The sequence below is a fragment of the Dendropsophus ebraccatus genome, chromosome 4, assembly GCF_027789765.1.
Source record: "Dendropsophus ebraccatus isolate aDenEbr1 chromosome 4, aDenEbr1.pat, whole genome shotgun sequence".
In the NCBI taxonomy this organism is placed as follows: Eukaryota; Metazoa; Chordata; class Amphibia; order Anura; family Hylidae; genus Dendropsophus; species Dendropsophus ebraccatus.
The window spans coordinates 170,801,163-170,823,037 of NC_091457.1; the positions used below are offsets into that span (position 1 = coordinate 170,801,163).

Here is a 21,875-nt window from a genome sequence, read left to right on the forward strand (position 1 = left end):
ACTGCGTAATGGACACAATTATTAGTGCCTGTGTCTTTAAGAAGGGGCAGGAACAGTGCGTACGTCACTGAGCGAGGCAGCCAATAAGTATATAGAGGTCACCGGATCCCTATGCCACTCATAGATGAGGTCACCGGATCCCTAAGCCACTTATAGATGAGGCCACCGGATCCCTACACCACTTATAGAGGTCACCGGATCCCTATGCCACTTATAGATGAGGCCACCGGATCCCTACACTGCATATAAAAGTCACTAGATTCTTAAGCCACTTATTGATGAGGCCACCGGATCCTTACGCTGCTTATAGAGGTCACCGGATCCCTACACCACTTATAGGTGAGGCCCCCAGATCCCTATACCGCTAATAGATTAGGTCACTGGATCCATACGCTGATTATAGATGCTTTCACTGGATCCCTATGCTGCTTATAGATGAGGTCACTGGATCTCTATGCTGCTTATAGATGAGGTCACTGGATCCCTACACCGCTTATAGAAGAGGCCTAATAATCCCTATGCTGCTTTTAGATGAGGCCACCAGATCTCTACACCACTTAAAGAGGCCACTGGATCACTACGCCGCTTATAGATGAGGTCACTGGATCCCTACACTGATTATAGATGAGGTCACTGAATCTATATGCTGCTTATAAATGAGGTCACTGGACCCCTATGCTGTTTATAGATGAGGTCAATGGATCCCTACGCCGCTTATAGATTAGGTCACTGGATGCCTACACTGCTTATAGATGAGGCACGTGGATCCCTACGCTGCTTAGAGATGAGGCCACCAGATCCCTACACAGCTTAAAGAGGTCACTGGATCCCTACACCGCTTATAGATGAGGTCACTGGATCCCTACGCTGATTATAGATGAGGTCACTGGATCTATATACTGTTTATAGATGAGGCACGTGGATCCCTATGCCGCTTATAGAGGTCACCAGATCCCTACGCTGCTTATAGATGAGGCCACCAGATCCCTATGCTGCTTATAGATGAGGCCACCAGATCCCTATGCTGCTTATAGATGAGGCCACAGGATCCCTACGCCGCTTATAGATGAGATCACCAGATCCCTACCCCACTTATGAGGTCATCGGATCCCTACGCCGCTTATAGATGAGGTCACCAAATCCCTACCCCACTGAGGTCATCGGATCCCTATGCTGCTTATAGATGAGGTCACTGGATCCCTACACCGCTTATAGAGGAGGTCACTGGATCCCTACACCGCTTATAGATCCCTATGATCAGACTCCCCTCTAGGAGACTTACACCCCACAACAATCCTCCACACTGTCTGATGGACACAATTATTAGTGCCTGTGTCTTTAAGAAGGGGCGGGGAGAGTGCGTACGTCACTGAGCCAGGCAGCCAATAAGTACAGCGGGTGGTCTCCATGGTAAAACACTATCCTGTGACGTCAGGGATGCGGAAGTGCTGTGCGTTCCACGGTGGATTGGCTGTGGCGGTGTTCCGGGAGGATGGAGCTCCTGCTGGCCGCGGGCCTCGCTCTCCTCCTCGGGGTCCTGCTGCTCGGGCTCCGGGTGGCGCTGCTGCGGGGGGCGGGAGAGCACAGGCCCGGCAAGAGGGGCCGCGTCAGCCTGCTGGTGGTGGCGGGCTCCGGTGAGTGGTCGGTGCGGAGGGGCGTGTCACGTGTCTCCTCCCCCATCCTATAGGTCCCTCCCCCTGTGTGCTGGATACCCTGTAGGCCCCTCCCCCCTGTGTGCTGTATATCCTGTAGGCCCCCCCCCTGTGTGCTGGATATCCTGTAGGCCCCCCCCCCCTGTGTGCTGGATATCCTGTAGGCCCCTCCCCCCCTGTGTGCTGGATATCCTGTAGGCCCCCCCCCCTGTGTGCTGGCTATCCTGTAGGCCCCCCCCCCTGTGTGCTGGATATCCTGTAGGCCCCTCCCCCCCCTGTGTGCTGGATATCCTGTAGGCCCCCCCCCCTGTGTGCTGGATATCCTGTAGGCCCCCCCCCCTGTGTGCTGGCTATCCTGTAGGCCCCTCCCCCCTGTGTGCTGGCTATCCTGTAGGCCCCTCCCCCCCCTGTGTGCTGGATATCCTGTAGGCCCCTCCCCCCCCTGTGTGCTGGATATCCTGTAGGCCCCTCCCCCCCCCTGTGTGCTGGATATCCTGTAGGCCCCTCCCCCCCCTGTGTGCTGGATATCCTGTAGGCCCCTCCCCCCCTGTGTGCTGGATATCCTGTAGGCCCCCCCCCCTGTGTGCTGGCTATCCTGTAGGCCCCCCCCCCTGTGTGCTGGATATCCTGTAGGCCCCTCCCCCCCCTGTGTGCTGGATATCCTGTAGGCCCCCCCCCCTGTGTGCTGGATATCCTGTAGGCCCCCCCCCCTGTGTGCTGGCTATCCTGTAGGCCCCTCCCCCCTGTGTGCTGGATATCCTGTAGGCCCCTCCCCCCCTGTGTGCTGGATATCCTGTAGGCCCCTCCCCCCCCTGTGTGCTGGATATCCTGTAGGCCCCTCCCCCCCCCTGTGTGCTGGATATCCTGTAGGCCCCTCCCCCCCCTGTGTGCTGGATATCCTGTAGGCCCCTCCCCCCCTGTGTGCTGGATATCCTGTAGGCCCCTCCCCCCCCTGTGTGCTGGATATCCTGTAGGCCCCTCCCCCCCCTGTGTGCTGGATATCCTGTAGGCCCCTTCCCACCCCTGTGTGCTGGATATCCTGTAGGCCCCTCCCCCCCCTGTGTGCTGGATATCCTGTAGGCCCCCCCCCCCCCTGTGTGCTGGATATCCTGTAGGCCCCTCCCCCCCTGTGTGCTGGATATCCTGTAGGCCCCTCCCCCCCCTGTGTGCTGGATATCCTGTAGGCCCCTCCCCCCCTGTGTGCTGGATATCCTGTAGGCCCCTCCCCCCCCTGTGTGCTGGATATCCTGTAGGCCCCTCCCCCCCTGTGTGCTGGATATCCTGTAGGCCCCTCCCCCCCCCTGTGTGCTGGATATCCTGTAGGCCCCTCCCCCCCTGTGTGCTGGATATCCTGTAGGCCCCTCCCCCCCTGTGTGCTGGATATCCTGTAGGCCCCTCCCCCCCTGTGTGCTGGATATCCTGTAGGCCCCTCCCCCCCTGTGTGCTGGATATCCTGTAGGCCCCTCCCCCCCTGTGTGCTGGATATCCTGTAGGCCCCTCCCCCCTGTGTGCTGGATATCCTGTAGGCCCCTCCCCCCCTGTGTGCTGGATATCCTGTAGGCCCCTCCCCCCCTGTGTGCTGGATATCCTGTAGGCCCCTCCCCCCCTGTGTGCTGGATATCCTGTAGGCCCCTCCCCCCCTGTGTGCTGGATATCCTGTAGGCCCCTCCCCCCCTGTGTGCTGGATATCCTGTAGGCCCCTCCCCCCCTGTGTGCTGGATATCCTGTAGGCCCCTCCCCCCCTGTGTGCTGGATATCCTGTAGGCCCCTCCCCCCCTGTGTGCTGGATATCCTGTAGGCCCCTCCCCCCCTGTGTGCTGGATATCCTGTAGGCCCCTCCCCCCCTGTGTGCTGGATATCCTGTAGGCCCCTCCCCCACTGTGTGCTGGATATCCTGTAGGCCCCTATTAGGGATGCACGATGCACCGAAATATCGATACTACTATCGATATTTCGGGCAAAAAAACGATTCAATACCAGGATTTCCTGGTATCGATACTTCATGTTACGCTGCATAAAGTACAGTGCAGAGAACACGGCCGGCGGCTAGCTGAGCGGAGGAGGACGGAGGAGGCGGGTGGGGAGAGAAGACTGAGAGCAGGAGGATCCGGAGAGGAGGATGGAGGAGGAGGGTGGGGAGAGAAGACTGAGAGCGGGAGGTCCCGGAGAGGAGGACGGAGGAGGCGGGTGGGGAGAGAAGACTGAGAGCGGGAGGTCCCGGAGAGGAGGAGGCGGGTGGGGAGAGAAGACTGAGAGCGGGAGGTCCCGGAGAGGAGGAGGCGGGTGGGGAGAGAAGACTGAGAGCGGGAGGTCCCGGAGAGGAGGACGGAGGAGGCGGCTGGGGGGAGAAGACTGAGAGCGGGAGGTCCCGGAGAGGAGGACGGAGGAGGCGGGTGGGGAGAGAAGACTGAGAACGGGAGGTCCCGGAGAGGAGGACGGAGGAGGCGGGTGGGGAGAGAAGACTGAGAGCGGGAGGTCCCGGAGAGGAGGACGGAGGAGGCGGGTGGGGAGAGAAGACTGAGAGCGGGAGGTCCCGGAGAGGAGGACGGAGGAGGCGGCTGGGGAGAGAAGACTGAGAGCGGGAGGTCCCGGAGAGGAGGACGGAGGAGGCGGCTGGGGGGAGAAGACTGAGAGCGGGAGGTCCCGGAGAGGAGGACGGAGGAGGCGGCTTGGGAGAGAAGACTGAGAGCGGGAGGTCCCGGAGAGGAGGAGGCGGCTGGGGAGAGAAGACTGAGAGCGGGAGGTCCCGGAGAGGAGGCGGCTGGGGAGAGAAGACTGAGAGCGGGAGGTCCCGGAGAGGAGGACGGAGGAGGCGGGTGGGGAGAGAAGACTGAGAGCAGGAGGTCCCGGAGAGGAGGACGGAGGAGGCGGCTGGGGAGAGAAGACTGAGAGCGGGAGGTCCCGGAGAGGAGGAGGCGGGTGGATGTGGGGGGGGGGGGGGGGGGGGAGGCCTTGCTCTGGCTATAGTCTGTGTGCGATCCTGTGTGACCTCCTCTTCCTCAGCAATCACTGTCTTAGTGATATCTGATGCAGCAGAGCTGTCTTAGTGATAGCTGATGCAGCAGAGCTGTCTTAGTGATAGCTGATGTAGCAGAGCTGTCTTAGTGATAGCTGATGTAGCAGAGCTGTCTTAGTGATAGCTGATGTAGCAGAGCTGTCTTAGTGATAGCTGATGTAGCAGAGCTGTCTTAGTGATGGCTGATGCAGCAGAGCTGTCTTAGTGATGGCTGATGCAGCAGAGCTGTCTTAGTGATAGCTGATGTAGCAGAGCTGTCTTAGTGATAGCTGATGTAGCAGAGCTGTCTTAGTGATAGCTGATGTAGCAGAGCTGTCTTAGTGTTATCTGATGCAGCAGAGCTGTCTTAGTGATAGCTGATGTAGCAGAGCTGTCTTAGTGATAGCTGATGTAGCAGAGCTGTCTTAGTGATAGCTGATGTAGCAGAGCTGTCTTAGTGATAGCTGATGTAGCAGAGGTGTCTTAGTGATAGCTGATGTAGCAGAGCTGTCTTAGTGATAGCTGATGCAGCAGAGCTGTCTTAGTGATAGCTGATGTAGCAGAGCTGTCTTAGTGATATCTGATGTAGCAGAGCTGTCTTAGTGTTATCTGATGCAGCAGAGCTGTCTTAGTGATAGCTGATGTAGCAGAGCTGTCTTAGTGTTATCTGATGCAGCAGAGCTGTCTTAGTGATAGCTGATGCAGCAGAGCTGTCTTAGTGATAGCTGATGTAGCAGAGCTGTCTTAGTGTTATCTGATGTAGCAGAGCTGTCTTAGTGATGGGTGGTGCAGCAGAGCTGTCTTAGTGATAGCTGATGCAGCAGAGCTGTCTTAGTGATAGCTGATGTAGCAGAGCTGTCTTAGTGATATCGGATGCAGCAGAGCTGTCTTAGTGATATCGGATGCAGCAGAGCTGTCTTAGTGATAGCTGATGCAGCAGAGCTGTCTTAGTGATAGCTGATGCAGCAGAGCTGTCTTAGTGATGGCTGATGCAGCAGAGCTGTCTTAGTGATGGCTGATGCAGCAGAGCTGTCTTAGTGTTATCTGATGCAGCAGAGCTGTCTTAGTGATAGCTGATGTAGCAGAGCTGTCTTAGTGATAGCTGATGTAGCAGAGCTGTCTTAGTGATAGCTGATGTAGCAGAGCTGTCTTAGTGATAGCTGATGTAGCAGAGCTGTCTTAGTGATAGCTGATGTAGCAGAGCTGTCTTAGTGATATCGGATGTAGCAGAGCTGTCTTAGTGATAGCTGATGTAGCAGAGCTGTCTTAGTGATAGCTGATGTAGCAGAGCTGTCTTAGTGATAGCTGATGCAGCAGAGCTGTCTTAGTGATAGCTGATGTAGCAGAGCTGTCTTAGTGATAGCTGATGTAGCAGAGCTGTCTTAGTGATAGCTGATGTAGCAGAGCTGTCTTAGTGATAGCTGATGTAGCAGAGCTGTCTTAGTGATAGCTGATGTAGCAGAGCTGTCTTAGTGATAGCTGATGTAGCAGAGCTGTCTTAGTGATAGCTGATGTAGCAGAGCTGTCTTAGTGATAGCTGATGTAGCAGAGCTGTCTTAGTGATAGCTGATGTAGCAGAGCTGTCTTAGTGATAGCTGATGTAGCAGAGCTGTCTTAGTGATAGCTGATGTAGCAGAGCTGTCTTAGTGATAGCTGATGTAGCAGAGCTGTCTTAGTGATAGCTGATGTAGCAGAGCTGTCTTAGTGATAGCTGATGTAGCAGAGCTGTCTTAGTGATAGCTGATGTAGCAGAGCTGTCTTAGTGATAGCTGATGTAGCAGAGCTGTCTTAGTGATAGCTGATGTAGCAGAGCTGTCTTAGTGATAGCTGATGTAGCAGAGCTGTCTTAGTGATAGCTGATGTAGCAGAGCTGTCTTAGTGATAGCTGATGTAGCAGAGCTGTCTTAGTGATAGCTGATGTAGCAGAGCTGTCTTAGTGATAGCTGATGTAGCAGAGCTGTCTTAGTGATAGCTGATGTAGCAGAGCTGTCTTAGTGATAGCTGATGTAGCAGAGCTGTCTTAGTGATAGCTGATGTAGCAGAGCTGTCTTAGTGATAGCTGATGTAGCAGAGCTGTCTTAGTGATAGCTGATGTAGCAGAGCTGTCTTAGTGATAGCTGATGTAGCAGAGCTGTCTTAGTGATAGCTGATGTAGCAGAGCTGTCTTAGTGATAGCTGATGTAGCAGAGCTGTCTTAGTGATAGCTGATGTAGCAGAGCTGTCTTAGTGATAGCTGATGTAGCAGAGCTGTCTTAGTGATAGCTGATGTAGCAGAGCTGTCTTAGTGATAGCTGATGTAGCAGAGCTGTCTTAGTGATAGCTGATGTAGCAGAGCTGTCTTAGTGATAGCTGATGTAGCAGAGCTGTCTTAGTGATAGCTGATGTAGCAGAGCTGTCTTAGTGATAGCTGATGTAGCAGAGCTGTCTTAGTGTTATCTGATGCAGCAGAGCTGTCTTAGTGATAGCTGATGTAGCAGAGCTGTCTTAGTGATAGCTGATGTAGCAGAGCTGTCTTAGTGATAGCTGATGTAGCAGAGCTGTCTTAGTGATAGCTGATGTAGCAGAGCTGTCTTAGTGATAGCTGATGTAGCAGAGCTGTCTTAGTGATGGGTGGTGCAGCAGAGCTGTCTTAGTGTTATCTGATGCAGCAGAGCTGTCTTAGTGATAGCTGATGTAGCAGAGCTGTCTTAGTGATAGCTGATGTAGCAGAGCTGTCTTAGTGATAGCTGATGTAGCAGAGCTGTCTTAGTGTTATCTGATGCAGCAGAGCTGTCTTAGTGTTATCTGATGCAGCAGAGCTGTCTTAGTGATAGCTGATGTAGCAGAGCTGTCTTAGTGATAGCTGATGTAGCAGAGCTGTCTTAGTGATAGCTGATGTAGCAGAGCTGTCTTAGTGTTATCTGATGCAGCAGAGCTGTCTTAGTGTTATCTGATGCAGCAGAGCTGTCTTAGTGATAGCTGATGTAGCAGAGCTGTCTTAGTGATAGCTGATGTAGCAGAGCTGTCTTAGTGATAGCTGATGTAGCAGAGCTGTCTTAGTGATAGCTGATGTAGCAGAGCTGTCTTAGTGATAGCTGATGTAGCAGAGCTGTCTTCGTGATAGCTAATGCAGCAGAGCTCTTAGACAGATATCACTAACTTTATTTTTAACAAAATAAAATAAAAATAGTCCAAAAATTGGTATCACTGTAAGGCTACAAACCCACTTGGCGGGTCTGCAGCGAGCCCCCTTGCTGCATATTTGCAGCGAGACTCGCTGCAGATCCCGGCCCTATACTTTTAATGGCAGACTTTTAATGGCGGGGGGGGGGGGGGGGGGGGCGGCTGGGGCTGCAGGCGGCTGGCTGGAGCATATACTTCACCTGGTCCCCGCTCCGGCTTGCTGAAGACATCGGGATCAGGTGACCGGGATCAGGTGAAGTATCAGCTCCGGCGGCCGGGGGGTTAATGGGGTGGGCTGCAGACAAACTCGCAGCAGGGATGTACATCCCTGCTGCGTGTTTGTCTGCCATTAAAAGTATAGGGCCGGGATCTGCAGCGAGTCTCGCTGCAAATACGCAGCGAGGGGACTCGCTGCAGATCCGGCAAGTGGGTTTGTAGCCTAATAGTGCAGGGGTATTATATTTCTACCACTGTATTTTGTTTTGTTTTTTTATACTTTACTAAGTATCGAATTGGTATTGAGTATCGAAATAAAAAAGTTAGTATCGGTATCGAACTCAAAGTTCTGGTATCATGACATCACTAGCCCCTATCCCCTGTGTGCTGTTTACCCTGTAGGCCCCTCCCCCTGTGTGCGGTGTATCCTGTAGGCCCCTCCCCCTGTGTGCTGTAGGCCCCTATCCCCTGTGTGCTGTATACCCTGTAGGCCCCTATCCCCTGTGTGCTGTATACCCTGTAGGCCCCTATCCCCTGTGTGCTGGATATCCTGTAGGCCCCTCCCCCTGTGTGCTGGATATCCTGTAGGCCCCTCCCCCCTGTGTGCTGGATATCCTGTAGGCCCCTCCCCCCTGTGTGCTGGATATCCTGTAGGCCCCTCCCCCTGTGTGCTGGATATCCTGTAGGCCCCTCCCCCCTGTGTGCTGGATATCCTGTAGGCCCCTCCCCCCTGTGTGCTGGATATCCTGTAGGCCCCTCCCCCTGTGTGCTGGATACCCTGTAGGCCCCTCCCCCTTTGTGCTGGATATCCTGTAGGCCCCTCCCCCTGTGTGCTGTATACCCTGTAGGCCCCTATCCCTGTGTGCTGTGTATCCTGTAGGCCCCTATCCCTGTGTGCTGTATATCCTGTAGGCCCCTATCCCCTGTGTGCTGTGTATCCTGTAGGCCCCTCCCCCTGTGTGCTGGATATCCTGTAGGCCCCTCCCCCTGTGTGCTGGATATCCTGTAGGCCCCTCCCCCTGTGTGCTGGATATCCTGTAGGCCCCTATCCCCTGTGTGCTGGATATCCTGTAGGCCCCTCCCCCATGTGTGCTGGATATCCTGTAGGCCCCTATTCCCTGTGTGCTGGATATCCTGTAGGCCCCTCCCCCTGTGTGCTGGATATCCTGTAGGCCCCTCCCCCCTGTGTGCTGGATATCCTGTAGGCCCCTCCCCCCTGTGTGCTGGATATCCTGTAGGCCCCTATCCCCTGTGTGCTGGATATCCTGTAGGCCCCTATCCCCTGTGTGCTGGATATCCTGTAGGCCCCTATCCCCTGTGTGCTGGATATCCTGTAGGCCCCTCTCCCCTGTGTGCTGGATATCCTGTAGGCCCCTATCCCCTGTGTGCTGGATATCCTGTAGGCCCCTATCCCCTGTGTGCTGGATATCCTGTAGGCCCCTATCCCCTGTGTGCTGGATATCCTGTAGGCCCCTCCCCCCTGTGTGCTGGATATCCTGTAGGCCCCTCCCCCCTGTGTGCTGGATATCCTGTAGGCCCCTCCCCCTGTGTGCTGGATATCCTGTAGGCCCCTCCCCCTGTGTGCTGGATATCCTGTAGGCCCCTCCCCCTGTGTGCTGGATATCCTGTAGGCCCCTCCCCCTGTGTGCTGGATATCCTGTAGGCCCCTCCCCCTGTGTGCTGGATATCCTGTAGGCCCCTCCCCCTGTGTGCTGGATATCCTGTAGGCCCCTATCCCCTGTGTGCTGGATATCCTGTAGGCCCCTATCCCCTGTGTGCTGGATACCCTGTAGGCCCCTATCCCCTGTGTGCTGGATATCCTGTAGGCCCCTCCCCCTGTGTGCTGGATACCCTGTAGGCCCCTATCCCCTGTGTGCTGGATATCCTGTAGGCCCCTATCCCCTGTGTGCTGGATATCCTGTAGGCCCCTCCCCCTGTGTGCTGGATATCCTGTAGGCCCCTATCCCCTGTGTGCTGGATATCCTGTAGGCCCCTCCCCCTGTGTGCTGGATATCCTGTAGGCCCCTCCCCCCTGTGTGCTGTATATCCTGTAGGCCCCTATCCCCTGTGTGCTGGATATCCTGTAGGCCCCTCCCCCTGTGTGCTGGATATCCTGTAGGCCCCTATCCCCTGTGTGCTGTGTATCCTGTAGGCCCCTATCCCCTGTGTGCTGGATATCCTCCGGTGGTGTTGTCGTTGTCCCCTGTGTATGAACACACAATGTGTCTGATGATATGAGGTGACGTCTTCCATAGATATATCCTCCGTGTCGCCGCCCTGTTTCTCCCGTATACTTCAGTACTGTATACTTTTCTCTCCCTCTCAGGAGGACACACGACTGAAGTCCTACGGCTTCTCAGCGCTCTGTCCACATCCTATTATCCCGTACATTACGTTCTTGCTGAGACCGATCGGATGAGTGAAGAGAAGATTCGTACCTTTGAGGCTTCTAAGGATAAGACATCTGCAGACGCCGGGGAATGTCACCAGGTTACAGAAGAAAACCTTTAAGCAACTTTCTACCTAATCTTAATTACAAATGTACCATCTTGTTGTTGCTGTACAGTCTGTGTAACCCCTTCCCACTGCTGCTGTGCTGCCGCCGTACAGTCTGTGTAACCCCTTCCCACTGCTGCTGCCGTACAGTCTGTGTAACCCCTTCCCACTGCTGCTGTGCTGCTGCCGTACAGTCTGTGTAACCCCTTCCCACTGCTGCTGTGCTGCTGCCGTACAGTCTGTGTAACCCCTTCCCACTGCTGCTGTGCTGCCGCCGTACAGTCTGTGTAACCCCTTCACACTGCTGCTGTGCTGCCGCCGTACAGTCTGTGTAACCCCTTCCCACTGCTGCTGCCGTACAGTCTGTGTAACCCCTTCCCACTGCTGCTGTGCTGCCGCCGTACAGTCTGTGTAACCCCTTCACACTGCTGCTGTGCTGCCGCCGTACAGTCTGTGTAACCCCTTCCCACTGCTGCTGCCGTACAGTCTGTGTAACCCCTTCCCACTGCTGCTGTGCTGCCGCCGTACAGTCTGTGTAACCCCTTCCCACTGCTGCTGCCGTACAGTCTGTGTAACCCCTTCCCACTGCTGCTGCCGTACAGTCTGTGTAACCCCTTCCCACTGCTGCTGCCGTACAGTCTGTGTAACCCCTTCCCGCTGCTGCTGTGCTGCTGCCGCTGTACAGTCTGTGTAACCCCTTCCCGCTGCTGCTGTGCTGCTGCCGCTGTACAGTCTGTGTAACCCCTTCCCACTGCTGCTGTGCTGCCGCCGTACAGTCTGTGTAACCCCTTCCCACTGCTGCTGTGCTGCCGCCGTACAGTCTGTGTAACCCCTTCCCGCTGCTGCTGTGCTGCTGCCGTACAGTCTGTGTAACCCCTTCCCGCTGCTGCTGTGCTGCCGCCGTACAGTCTGTGTGACCCCTTCCCACTGCTGCCGCCGTACAGTCTGTGTGACCCCTTCCCACTGCTGCCGCCGTACAGTCTGTGTGACCCCTTCCCACTGCTGCCGCCGTACAGTCTGTGTGACCCCTTCCCACTGCTGCCGCCGTACAGTCTGTGTGACCCCTTCCCACTGCTGCCGCCGTACAGTCTGTGTGACCCCTTCCCACTGCTGCCGCCGTACAGTCTGTGTGACCCCTTCCCACTGCTGCCGCCGTACAGTCTGTGTGACCCCTTCCCACTGCTGCCGCCGTACAGTCTGTGTGACCCCTTCCCACTGCTGCCGCCGTACAGTCTGTGTGACCCCTTCCCACTGCTGCCGCCGTACAGTCTGTGTGACCCCTTCCCACTGCTGCCGCCGTACAGTCTGTGTGACCCCTTCCCACTGCTGCCGCCGTACAGTCTGTGTGACCCCTTCCCACTGCTGCCGCCGTACAGTCTGTGTGACCCCTTCCCACTGCTGCCGCCGTACAGTCTGTGTGACCCCTTCCCACTGCTGCCGCCGTACAGTCTGTGTGACCCCTTCCCACTGCTGCCGCCGTACAGTCTGTGTGACCCCTTCCCACTGCTGCCGCCGTACAGTCTGTGTGACCCCTTCCCACTGCTGCCGCCGTACAGTCTGTGTGACCCCTTCCCACTGCTGCTGTGCTGCCGCCGTACAGTCTGTGTGACCCCTTCCCACTGCTTCCGCCGTACAGTCTGTGTGACCCCTTCCCACTGCTGCCGCCGTACAGTCTGTGTGACCCCTTCCCACTGCTGCCGCCGTACAGTCTGTGTGACCCCTTCCCACTGCTGCCGCCGTACAGTCTGTGTGACCCCTTCCCACTGCTTCCGCCGTACAGTCTGTGTGACCCCTTCCCACTGCTTCCGCCGTACAGTCTGTGTGACCCCTTCCCACTGCTGCCGCCGTACAGTCTGTGTGACCCCTTCCCACTGCTGCCGCCGTACAGTCTGTGTGACCCCTTCCCACTGCTGCCGCCGTACAGTCTGTGTGACCCCTTCCCACTGCTGCCGCCGTACAGTCTGTGTGACCCCTTCCCACTGCTGCCGCCGTACAGTCTGTGTGACCCCTTCCCACTGCTGCCGCCGTACAGTCTGTGTGACCCCTTCCCACTGCTGCCGCCGTACAGTCTGTGTGACCCCTTCCCACTGCTGCCGCCGTACAGTCTGTGTGACCCCTTCCCACTGCTGCCGCCGTACAGTCTGTGTGACCCCTTCCCACTGCTGCCGCCGTACAGTCTGTGTGACCCCTTCCCACTGCTGCCGCCGTACAGTCAGCTGACGCTGCATTAACTGTGTGTGTTCATCATTGTCTGGGGGCCTGACTGCAGTATATAGAAGGGAGGATGGATACGGCCGTGTATCACCAGATACAACAACCTCCTTCCCGCAGTGAGGACGGGTGGTGACCGGGTCTTCCAGCTGACAATGACCCCCGAGCCGTGACAACCTGCACCCCACCACCACCTGGGACAACGAAGGAGGATCCCCCCCCCCCAGCAGGGACAACTTAGAAGGAACAACCCCCTCCCCCCCTGGCCGGGATAACTGAGGAGTGGCTCAGTGACAAACCTTCCATGGCCCTGGAGCGATCTCAGCGACAGCCCCGAAAGCTGTGGAGAAGATGTGTAAGGAGGAGGTGACACAATCCCCGCTGCAGGGGCTGCAAACCTGGTCAGGACCCCCAAGGGTCGGGAGTAAATCGAGGCTCTTTATCATCTGCGGAGACTAGACTGACTGTTGTGTAATCTTCCTGCCACTAGATGGCGATACATTCCAATGTGTCACCTTTGGGGATCTGCAGCACATCGCGCGTCTGACTGTACACCTGCAGGGCCTGAGCGCAGAGCAAGGAGGCACTGCCAGGACGCTATGGTATATGTCACCATCACATTGGAACAGGAAGCCGAACCCCATGTGATTGTCTACTCCACAATCCGCAGCATCGCAGGATATTGCTCTCTGCCTCCCGCTCCCCCCTTCCCCACCGCCAATCTCCTCCCAAACTACAACCATCCTCAGCCTCCCCCCCCCCCCGCCATACTCTCCCATCACAGCCTACCCCCGCCATACTCTCCCATCACAGCGCCCCCCCCCCCGCCATACTCTCCCATCACAGCGCCCCCCCCCCGCCATACTCTCCCATCGCAGCCTACCCCCGCCATACTCTCCCATCACAGCCTACCCCCGCCATACTCTCCCATCACAGCCTACCCCCGCCATACTCTCCCATCACAGCCTACCCCCCCCATACTCTCCCATCACAGCCTACCCCCGCCATACTCTCCCATCACAGCGCCCCCCCCGCCATACTCTCCTATCATAGTGCTCGCTCTGTGTGCATAACGTCCGCTCTCTCCACTCGCTCTGTGTGCATAACGTCCGCTCTCTCCACTCGCTCTGTGTGCATAACGTCCGCTCTCTCCACTCGCTCTGTGTGAATAACGTCCGCTCTCTTCCCCTCTCTTGCAGTACACCATCCAGCGTATCCCCCGCAGCAGAGAAGTCCGCCAGTCCTGGAGCTCCTCCCTCCTCTCCACCCTCCGCTCCTGCGCCTATTCCCTCCCAGTAACGTATCGGCTGATGCCTGACGTGGTACGTAGCTCGGATACCTGATGTGGTTATGTGGGTTAAGGCTGCTGCTCATCCCCATCCACAGGGCCGCCCCATAGTGATTGGATACATTGGTGATACACTCCTCCCTGTAGGTGCAGTGAGAAGATAGTTGGGGGAGGGGGCGATGCTGAGATACATGCAGGGGGGGGTCCCTCTCCTGTGTATGGTGGGGGGGGGGGGGTTTGGGGTTGATGCTGAGATACATGCGGGGGGTCGGGGTCCCTTTCCTGTGTATGGTGGGGCGGGGGAGGGGGTGATGCTGAGATACATGGTGTGGGGTGGTGCTGAGATGCGGGGGGTTGGGGTCACTCTCCTGTGTATGGTGGGGAGGGGGCGATGCTGAGATACATGCGGGGGTCGGGGTCCCTCTCCGGTGTATGGTGGGGAGGGGGCGATGCTGAGATACATGCGGGGGGTTGGGGTCCCTCTCCTGTGTATGGTGGGGAGGGGGCGATGCTGAGATACATGCGGGGGGTCGGGGTCCCTCTCCTGTGTATGGTGGGGAGGGGGAGGGGGCGATGCTGAGATACAGGCGGGGGGTCGGGGTCCCTCTCCTGTGTATGGTGGGGAGGGGGAGGGGGCGATGCTGAGATACATGCGGGGGGTCGGGGTCCCTCTCCTGTGTATGGTGGGGAGGGGGCGATGCTGAGATACATGCGGGGGTCGGGGTCCCTCTCCGGTGTATGGTGGGGAGGGGGCGATGCTGAGATACATGCGGGGGGTCGGGGTCCCTCTCCGGTGTATGGTGGGGAGGGGGAGGGGGCGATGCTGAGATACATGCGGGGGTCGGGGTCCCTCTCCGGTGTATGGTGGGGAGGGGGCGATGCTGAGATACATGCGGGGGTCGGGGTCCCTCTCCGGTGTATGGTGGGGAGGGGGCGATGCTGAGATACATGCGGGGGGTCGGGGTCCCTCTCCGGTGTATGGTGGGGAGGGGGCGATGCTGAGATACATGCGGGGGTCGGGGTCCCTCTCCTGTGTATGGTGGGGAGGGGGAGGGGGCGATGCTGAGATACATGCTGGGGGTCGGGGTCCCTCTCCTGTGTATGGTGGGGAGGGGGAGGGGGCGATGCTGAGATACATGCGGGGGGGTCGGGGTCCCTCTCCTGTGTATGGTGGGGAGGGGGCGATGCTGAGATACATGCGGGGGGTCGGGGTCCCTCTCCTGTGTATGGTGGGGAGGGGGCGATGCTGAGATACATGCGGGGGGTCGGGGTCCCTCTCCGGTGTATGGTGGGGAGGGGGAGGGGGCGATGCTGAGATACATGCGGGGGTCGGGGTCCCTCTCCGGTGTATGGTGGGGAGGGGGCGATGCTGAGATACCTGCGGGGGTCGGGGTCCCTCTCCGGTGTTTGGTGGGGAGGGGGCGATGCTGAGATACATGCGGGGGGTCGGGGTCCCTCTCCGGGGTATGGTGGGGAGGGGGGCGATGCTGAGATACATGCGGGGGTCGGGGTCCCTCTCCTGTGTATGGTGGGGAGGGGGAGGGGGCGATGCTGAGATACATGCTGGGGGTCGGGGTCCCTCTCCTGTGTATGGTGGGGAGGGGGCGGGGGCGATGCTGAGATACATGCGGGGGGTCGGGGTCCCTCTCCTGTGTATGGTGGGGAGGGGGAGGGGGCGATGCTGAGATACATGCGGGGGGTCGGGGTCCCTCTCCTGTGTATGGTGGGGAGGGGGAGGGGGCGATGCTGAGATACATGCGGGGGGTCGGGGTCCCTCTCCTGTGTATGGTGGGGAGGGGGCGATGCTGAGATACATGCGGGGGGTCGGGGTCCCTCTCCTGTGTATGGTGGGGAGGGGGAGGGGGCGATGCTGAGATACATGCGGGGGGTCGGGGTCCCTCTCCTGTGTATGGTGGGGAGGGGGAGGGGGCGATGCTGAGATACATGCGGGGGGTCGGGGTCCCTCTCCTGTGTATGGTGGGGAGGGGGCGATGCTGAGATACATGCGGGGGTCGGGGTCCCTCTCCGGTGTATGGTGGGGAGGGGGCGATGCTGAGATACATGCGGGGGGTCGGGGTCCCTCTCCGGTGTGTGGATCCCTTGTTGCGGCAGCTGCTGTGGGGATAATGGCGGCCTGTTCTCGGCGGTGACCTCCGACCCCCGGTGACATTTGGCGATCAGCGTCTCTTCTCTTCCCAGAATCCTCAGGTTCCAGTTTCTTGCAGTTTTTTTCTCTTCCACATTGTGACCTTGTGCAGTTTCCCATCGCGCCCCCCCCCCCTCTACCTGCCAGGACAATGGGGGGGGGGGGTCCTCAGTGTGCACATGGACTACTCCCCCAGCAGGCTCCGCTCTCGGGCTATGATGGGAGGTGGTGTTGGGGGACACTGATAGATCCCCGCAGTGCAGCGTATAGCCGCCCCCCCACACACACACAGTGCAGCGTATAGCCGCCCCTCCCCCCCACACACAGTGCAGCGTATAGCCGCCCCCCCCCCCACACACACAGTGCAGCGTATAGCCGCCCCCCTCCCCCCCACACACAGTGCAGCGTATAGCCGCCCCCCTCCCCCACACACACAGTGCAGCGTATAGCCGCCCCCCTCCCCCACACACACAGTGCAGCGTATAGCCGCCCCCCCCCCCACACACACAGTGCAGCGTATAGCCGCCTCCCCCCCCACACACACAGTGCAGCGTATAGCCGCCCCCCCCCCCACACACACAGTGCAGCGTATAGCCGCCCCCCTCCCCCCCACACACAGTGCAGCGTATAGCCGCCTCCCCCCCCACACACACAGTGCAGCGTATAGCCGCCCCCCTCCCCCACACACACAGTGCAGCGTATAGCCGCCCCCCCACACACACAGTGCAGCGTATAGCCGCCCCCCCCACACACACAGTGCAGCGTATCGCCGCCCCCCCCCACACACACAGTGCAGCGTATAGCCGCCCCCCCCCACACAGTGCAGCGTATAGCCGCCCCCCCCCCCACACAGTGCAGCGTATAGCCGCCCCCCCCCCACACACAGTGCAGCGTATAGCCGCCCCCCCCACACACACAGTGCAGCGTATAGCCGCCCCCCCCACACACACACAGTGCAGCGTATAGCCGCCCCCCCCCCCACACACACAGTGCAGCGTATAGCCGCCCCCCACACACACACACAGTGCAGCGTATAGCCGCCCCCCCCACACACACACAGTGCAGCGTATAGCCGCCCCCCCCCCACACACACAGTGCAGCATATAGCCGCCCCCCCCACACAGTGCAGCGTATAGCCGCCCCCCCCCACACAGTGCAGCGTATAGCCGCCCCCCCCCCCCCCCACACACAGTGCTGCGTATAGCCGCCCCCCCCCCACACAGTGCAGCGTATAGCCGCCCCCCCCCCCACACACACAGTGCAGCGTATAGCCGCCCCCCCCACACACAGTGCAGCGTATAGCCGCCCCCCCCCCCCACACAGTGCAGCGTATAGCCGCCCCCCCCCCACACAGTGCAGCGTATAGCCGCCCCCCCCCCCACACAGTGCAGCGTATAGCCGCCCCCCCCCCCCACACAGTGCAGCGTATAGCCGCCCCCCCCCCACACAGCGCAGCGTATAGCCGCCCCCCCCCCACACACACAGTGCAGCGTATAGCCGCCCCCCCCCCACACACACAGTGCAGCGTATAGCCGCCCCCCCCCACACAGTGCAGCGTATAGCCGCCCCCCCACACACACAGTGCAGCGTATAGCCGCCCCCCCCCACACACACAGTGCAGCGTATAGCCGCCCCCCTCCCCCACACACACAGTGCAGCGTATAGCCGCCCCCCCCCCACACACACACAGTGCCGCGTTTAGCCGCCCCCCCCCCCACACACACAGTGCAGCGTATAGCCGCCCCCCCCCCCCACACACACAGTGCAGCGTATAGCCGCCCCCCTCCCCCACACACACAGTGCAGCGTATAGCCGCCCCCCCCCCACACACACATAGTGCAGCGTATAGCCGCCCCCCCCCCACACACACAGTGCAGCGTATAGCCGCCCCCCCCCACACACACACAAAGGCCGATATAAGATTTGAACTGGCGTATCCTGAGTGTAGCTGAGGTGACTTTACCGCCGTTCCCCTTTCCTCCCTGGTTGTGCCATCTCCTAGTAGGGGCCTGATCTTTAGCAGAATAATACTTGCCGCCATCTCATCGCTCTCTAGGAGAGTGCCGCTGTCATTTGTGCAAGGTGAGTAGTGAGATCTCTGAGCACCTGGGACGGCAGCGGCTGTGATAGTGTGGCCTCTCCGCGCTGTATGTGATGGTGTGGCCTCTCCGGACCCCGCGGCCCATCTCCGCACTGTATGTGATGGTGTGGCCTCTCCGGACCCGGCGGCCCATCTCCGCGCTGTATGTGATGGTGTGGCCTCTCCGGACCCGGCGGCCCATCTCCGCGCTGTATGTGATGGGTGTGGCCTCTCAGGACCTGGCGGCCCATCTCCGCGCTGTATGTGATGGTGTGGCCTCTCCGGACCTGGCGGCCCATCTCTGTACAGTATGCGATGGTGTGGCCTCTCCGCGCTGTATGTGATGGTGTGGCCTCTCCGCGCTGTATGTGATGTGTGGCCTCTCCGCGCTGTATGTGATGGTGTGGCCTCTCAGGACCCGGCGGCCCATCTCTGCACCGTATGTGATTGTGTGGCCTCTCTCCGGACCCGGCGGCCCATCTCCGCACTGTATGTGATGGTGTGGCCTCTCCGCACCCGGCGGCCCATCTCCGCACTGTATGTGATGGTGTGGCCTCTCCGCACACGGCGGCCCATCTCCGCACTGTATGTGATGGTGTGGCCTCTCAGGCCCCCGCGGCCCATCTCCGCACTGTATGTGATGGTGTGGCCTCTACGGACCCGGCGGCCCATCTCCGCACCGTATGTGATTGTGTGGCCTCTCCGCACTGTATGTGATGGTGTGGCCTCTCCGGACCCGGCAGCCCATCTCCGCACTGTATGTGATGGTGTGGCCTCTCCGCACCCGGCGGCCCATCTCCGCACTGTATGTGATGGTGTGGCCTCTCAGGCCCCCGCGGCCCATCTCCGCGCTGTATGTGATGGTGTGGCCTCTCCGGACCCGGCGGCCCATCTCCGCACTGTATGTGATGGTGTGGCCTCTCCGGACCCGGCGGCCCATCTCCGCACTGTATGTGATGGTGTGGCCTCTCCGCGCTGTATGTGATGGTGTGGCCTCTCCGCGCTGTATGTGATGGTGTGGCCTCTCCGCGCTGTATGTGATGGTGTGGCCTCTCCGGACCCGGCTGCCCATCTCCGCACTGTATGTGATGGTGTGGCCTCTCAGGCCCCCGCGGCCCATCTCCGCACTGTATGTGATGGTGTGGCCTCTCCGCACCCGGCGGCCCATCTCCGCACTGTATGTGATGGTGTGGCCTCTCAGGCCCCCGCGGCCCATCTCTGTACAGTATGTGATGGTGTGGCCTCTCCGCACTGTATGTGATGGTGTGGCCTCTCCGCACCCGGCGGCCCATCTCCGCACTGTATGTGATGGTGTGGCCTCTCAGGCCCCCGCGGCCCATCTCCGCACTGTATGTGATGGTGTGGCCTCTCCGCACTGTATGTGATGGTGTGGCCTCTCCGCACTGTATGTGATGGTGTGGCCTCTCAGGCCCCCGCGGCCCATCTCCGCACTGTATGTGATGGTGTGGCCTCTCAGGACCTGGCGGCCCATCTCCGCACTGTATGTGATGGTGTGGCCTCTCCGGACCTGGCGGCCCATCTCCGCACTGTATGTGATGGTGTGGCCTCTCCGGACCTGGCGGCCCATCTCCGCACTGTATGTGATGGTGTGGCCTCTCAGGACCTGGCGGCCCATCTCCGCACTGTATGTGATGGTGTGGCCTCTCAGGACCTGGCGGCCCATCTCCGCACTGTATGTGATGGTGTGGCCTCTCCGGACCTGGCGGCCCATCTCCGCACTGTATGTTCAGCAGGACAGACTCTGGCTCTATCATAGGGCCCCTATAGACACACTGGCCGTGATGTGGGACACTGGCGGGTGGCGTCACTAATTAGGGCGGGAACATAACGTGACTGTGATTATGGGTGACGGATGGATATAGGACTTGTTATCCGTCCCTCATTACAATGTTTGTGACTTGTGTTTCTCTTGCAGATTTTATGTAACGGGCCTGGCACCTGCATCCCCATCTGCTTCTCCGCCATTCTTCTTGGCATCTTGGGCATTAAGAAAATCCTCATCATCTACGTGGAAAGTATTTGTCGCGTAGAATCCTTGTCGTTGTCGGGAAAGATCCTCTACTATGTAGCTGACCACTTCATCGTCCAGTGGCCTCTTCTAAAGGACAAGTATCCAAACTCTGTATACCTGGGCAGGATTGTATGACGACTGTGACTGGTCTATGTCATGGTCCTGTACGAGGATCGGCCCCCAGCTAAGCAGCTATCCGATGTGGAGGTCCTGGCCTGTATCTATAACTTGTAATAAGCCCAGTAACTAGGAGTAGCCACTACCCTCTGCCCTAGATGGCTGCCTTGTATTGGGGTAGCGGTGGTCCCATCATGGATACAGTCACCCCCATCATCCTGTGTTTCCTATGTCAGTAGTAGATGTAACGTATAGATGTCAGACGTTGACGCTATGGATCTGATCTGTACATTGCTATGTTGGTGCTGGGTGTGGATGTAAGGGACGGTGTGAGGTGTCACCTCCTTGTCAGACATGTTGTGATTGTACTGGACCAGACGTGGGTGACTGCGCGATACTACACTGGTTTCATCCTAGATCAGTACTCAGCCAGGGGTCATAGCCATAATACCGCCACTAACTGCACCACTATTCTGTCCGCCTCAGGCAGGGGCCCCCATTGTCTCTTCACAGGGGCCCCTCTCCTTTCCGGGATCTTATAATGTAATAAAGGGACTGTTCATCCTGTCCTATCTCATACATTGTGCCCTGATCCAGAGAGATCCTCCAGAGATCTGGGATAGTTCACCCCCTTCCTGGTACGGACTATGGCCGGTGTGGGGGTCAGCCGTGGTGCAGGATGATTGGCTCCACAGCATCATAGCCGTATGTGACAGTGAGCGGCCTGTGTCCGTGTATAAGAGACGCTCTGTTACAGGGAGAGCCGATTATTACGGTAATTGTAGGGGGGATTATAGCCTCTTCTGGTGATCGTCTGATTATCTATTTGTGGGAAAACATCAGGGCAGGCGATGTGTAGAGTATAACCCCGTCGTGTGTACTGCCGCTACCGTGTGTGGCCCCCGTCATGTGTACTGCCGCTACCGTGTGTGGCCCCTGTCGTGTGTACTGCCGCTACCGTGTGTGGCCCCCGTCATTTATTTCAAATGTATTAAACTAGGAAACCTGAAATTTCCTCTGGTGCTCGGTATTCAGACCCCACGCTCAGTAGTGAGTAGAAGCCCCCTCCTTCTCTCCCTAGTGCCCCTTCCTCCTCCCTGGTGCTCGGCGGTGAGTAGAAGCCTCCTCCTTCTCCCTGGTGCCCCTTCCTCCTCCCTGGTGCTCGGCGGTGAGTAGAAGCCTCCTCCTTCTCCCTGGTGCCCCTTCCTCCTCCCTGGTGCTCGGCGGTGAGTAGAAGCTTCCTCCTTCTCCCTGGTGCCCCTTCCTCCTCCCTGGTGCTCGGCGGTGAGTAGAAGCCTCCTCCTTCTCCCTGGTGCCCCTTCCTCCTCCCTGGTGCTCGGCGGTGAGTAGAAGCTTCCTCCTTCTCCCTGGTGCTCGGCGGTAAGTAGAAGCTTCCTCCTTCTCCCTGGTGCCCCTTCCTCCTCCCTGGTGCTCGGCGGTGAGTAGAAGCCTCCTCCTTCTCCCTGGTGCCCCTTCCTCC

At 58.7% G+C, this 21,875-nt stretch overlaps 1 protein-coding gene across 1 annotated transcript; it reads left to right on the forward strand.

The window, feature by feature from the left end:
- Nucleotides 1-1,427: 1,427 nt before the first annotated feature.
- On the forward strand, nucleotides 1,428-20,962 carry ALG14 (ALG14 UDP-N-acetylglucosaminyltransferase subunit). Its single transcript, XM_069967733.1, has 4 exons — nucleotides 1,428-1,634; nucleotides 10,352-10,515; nucleotides 13,932-14,054; nucleotides 20,183-20,962. Exons 1-4 carry the CDS (start codon nucleotides 1,493-1,495, stop codon nucleotides 20,411-20,413), a joined length of 660 nt encoding a protein of 219 aa, XP_069823834.1. The 5' UTR covers nucleotides 1,428-1,492; the 3' UTR covers nucleotides 20,414-20,962.
- Nucleotides 20,963-21,875: the final 913 nt, after the last annotated feature.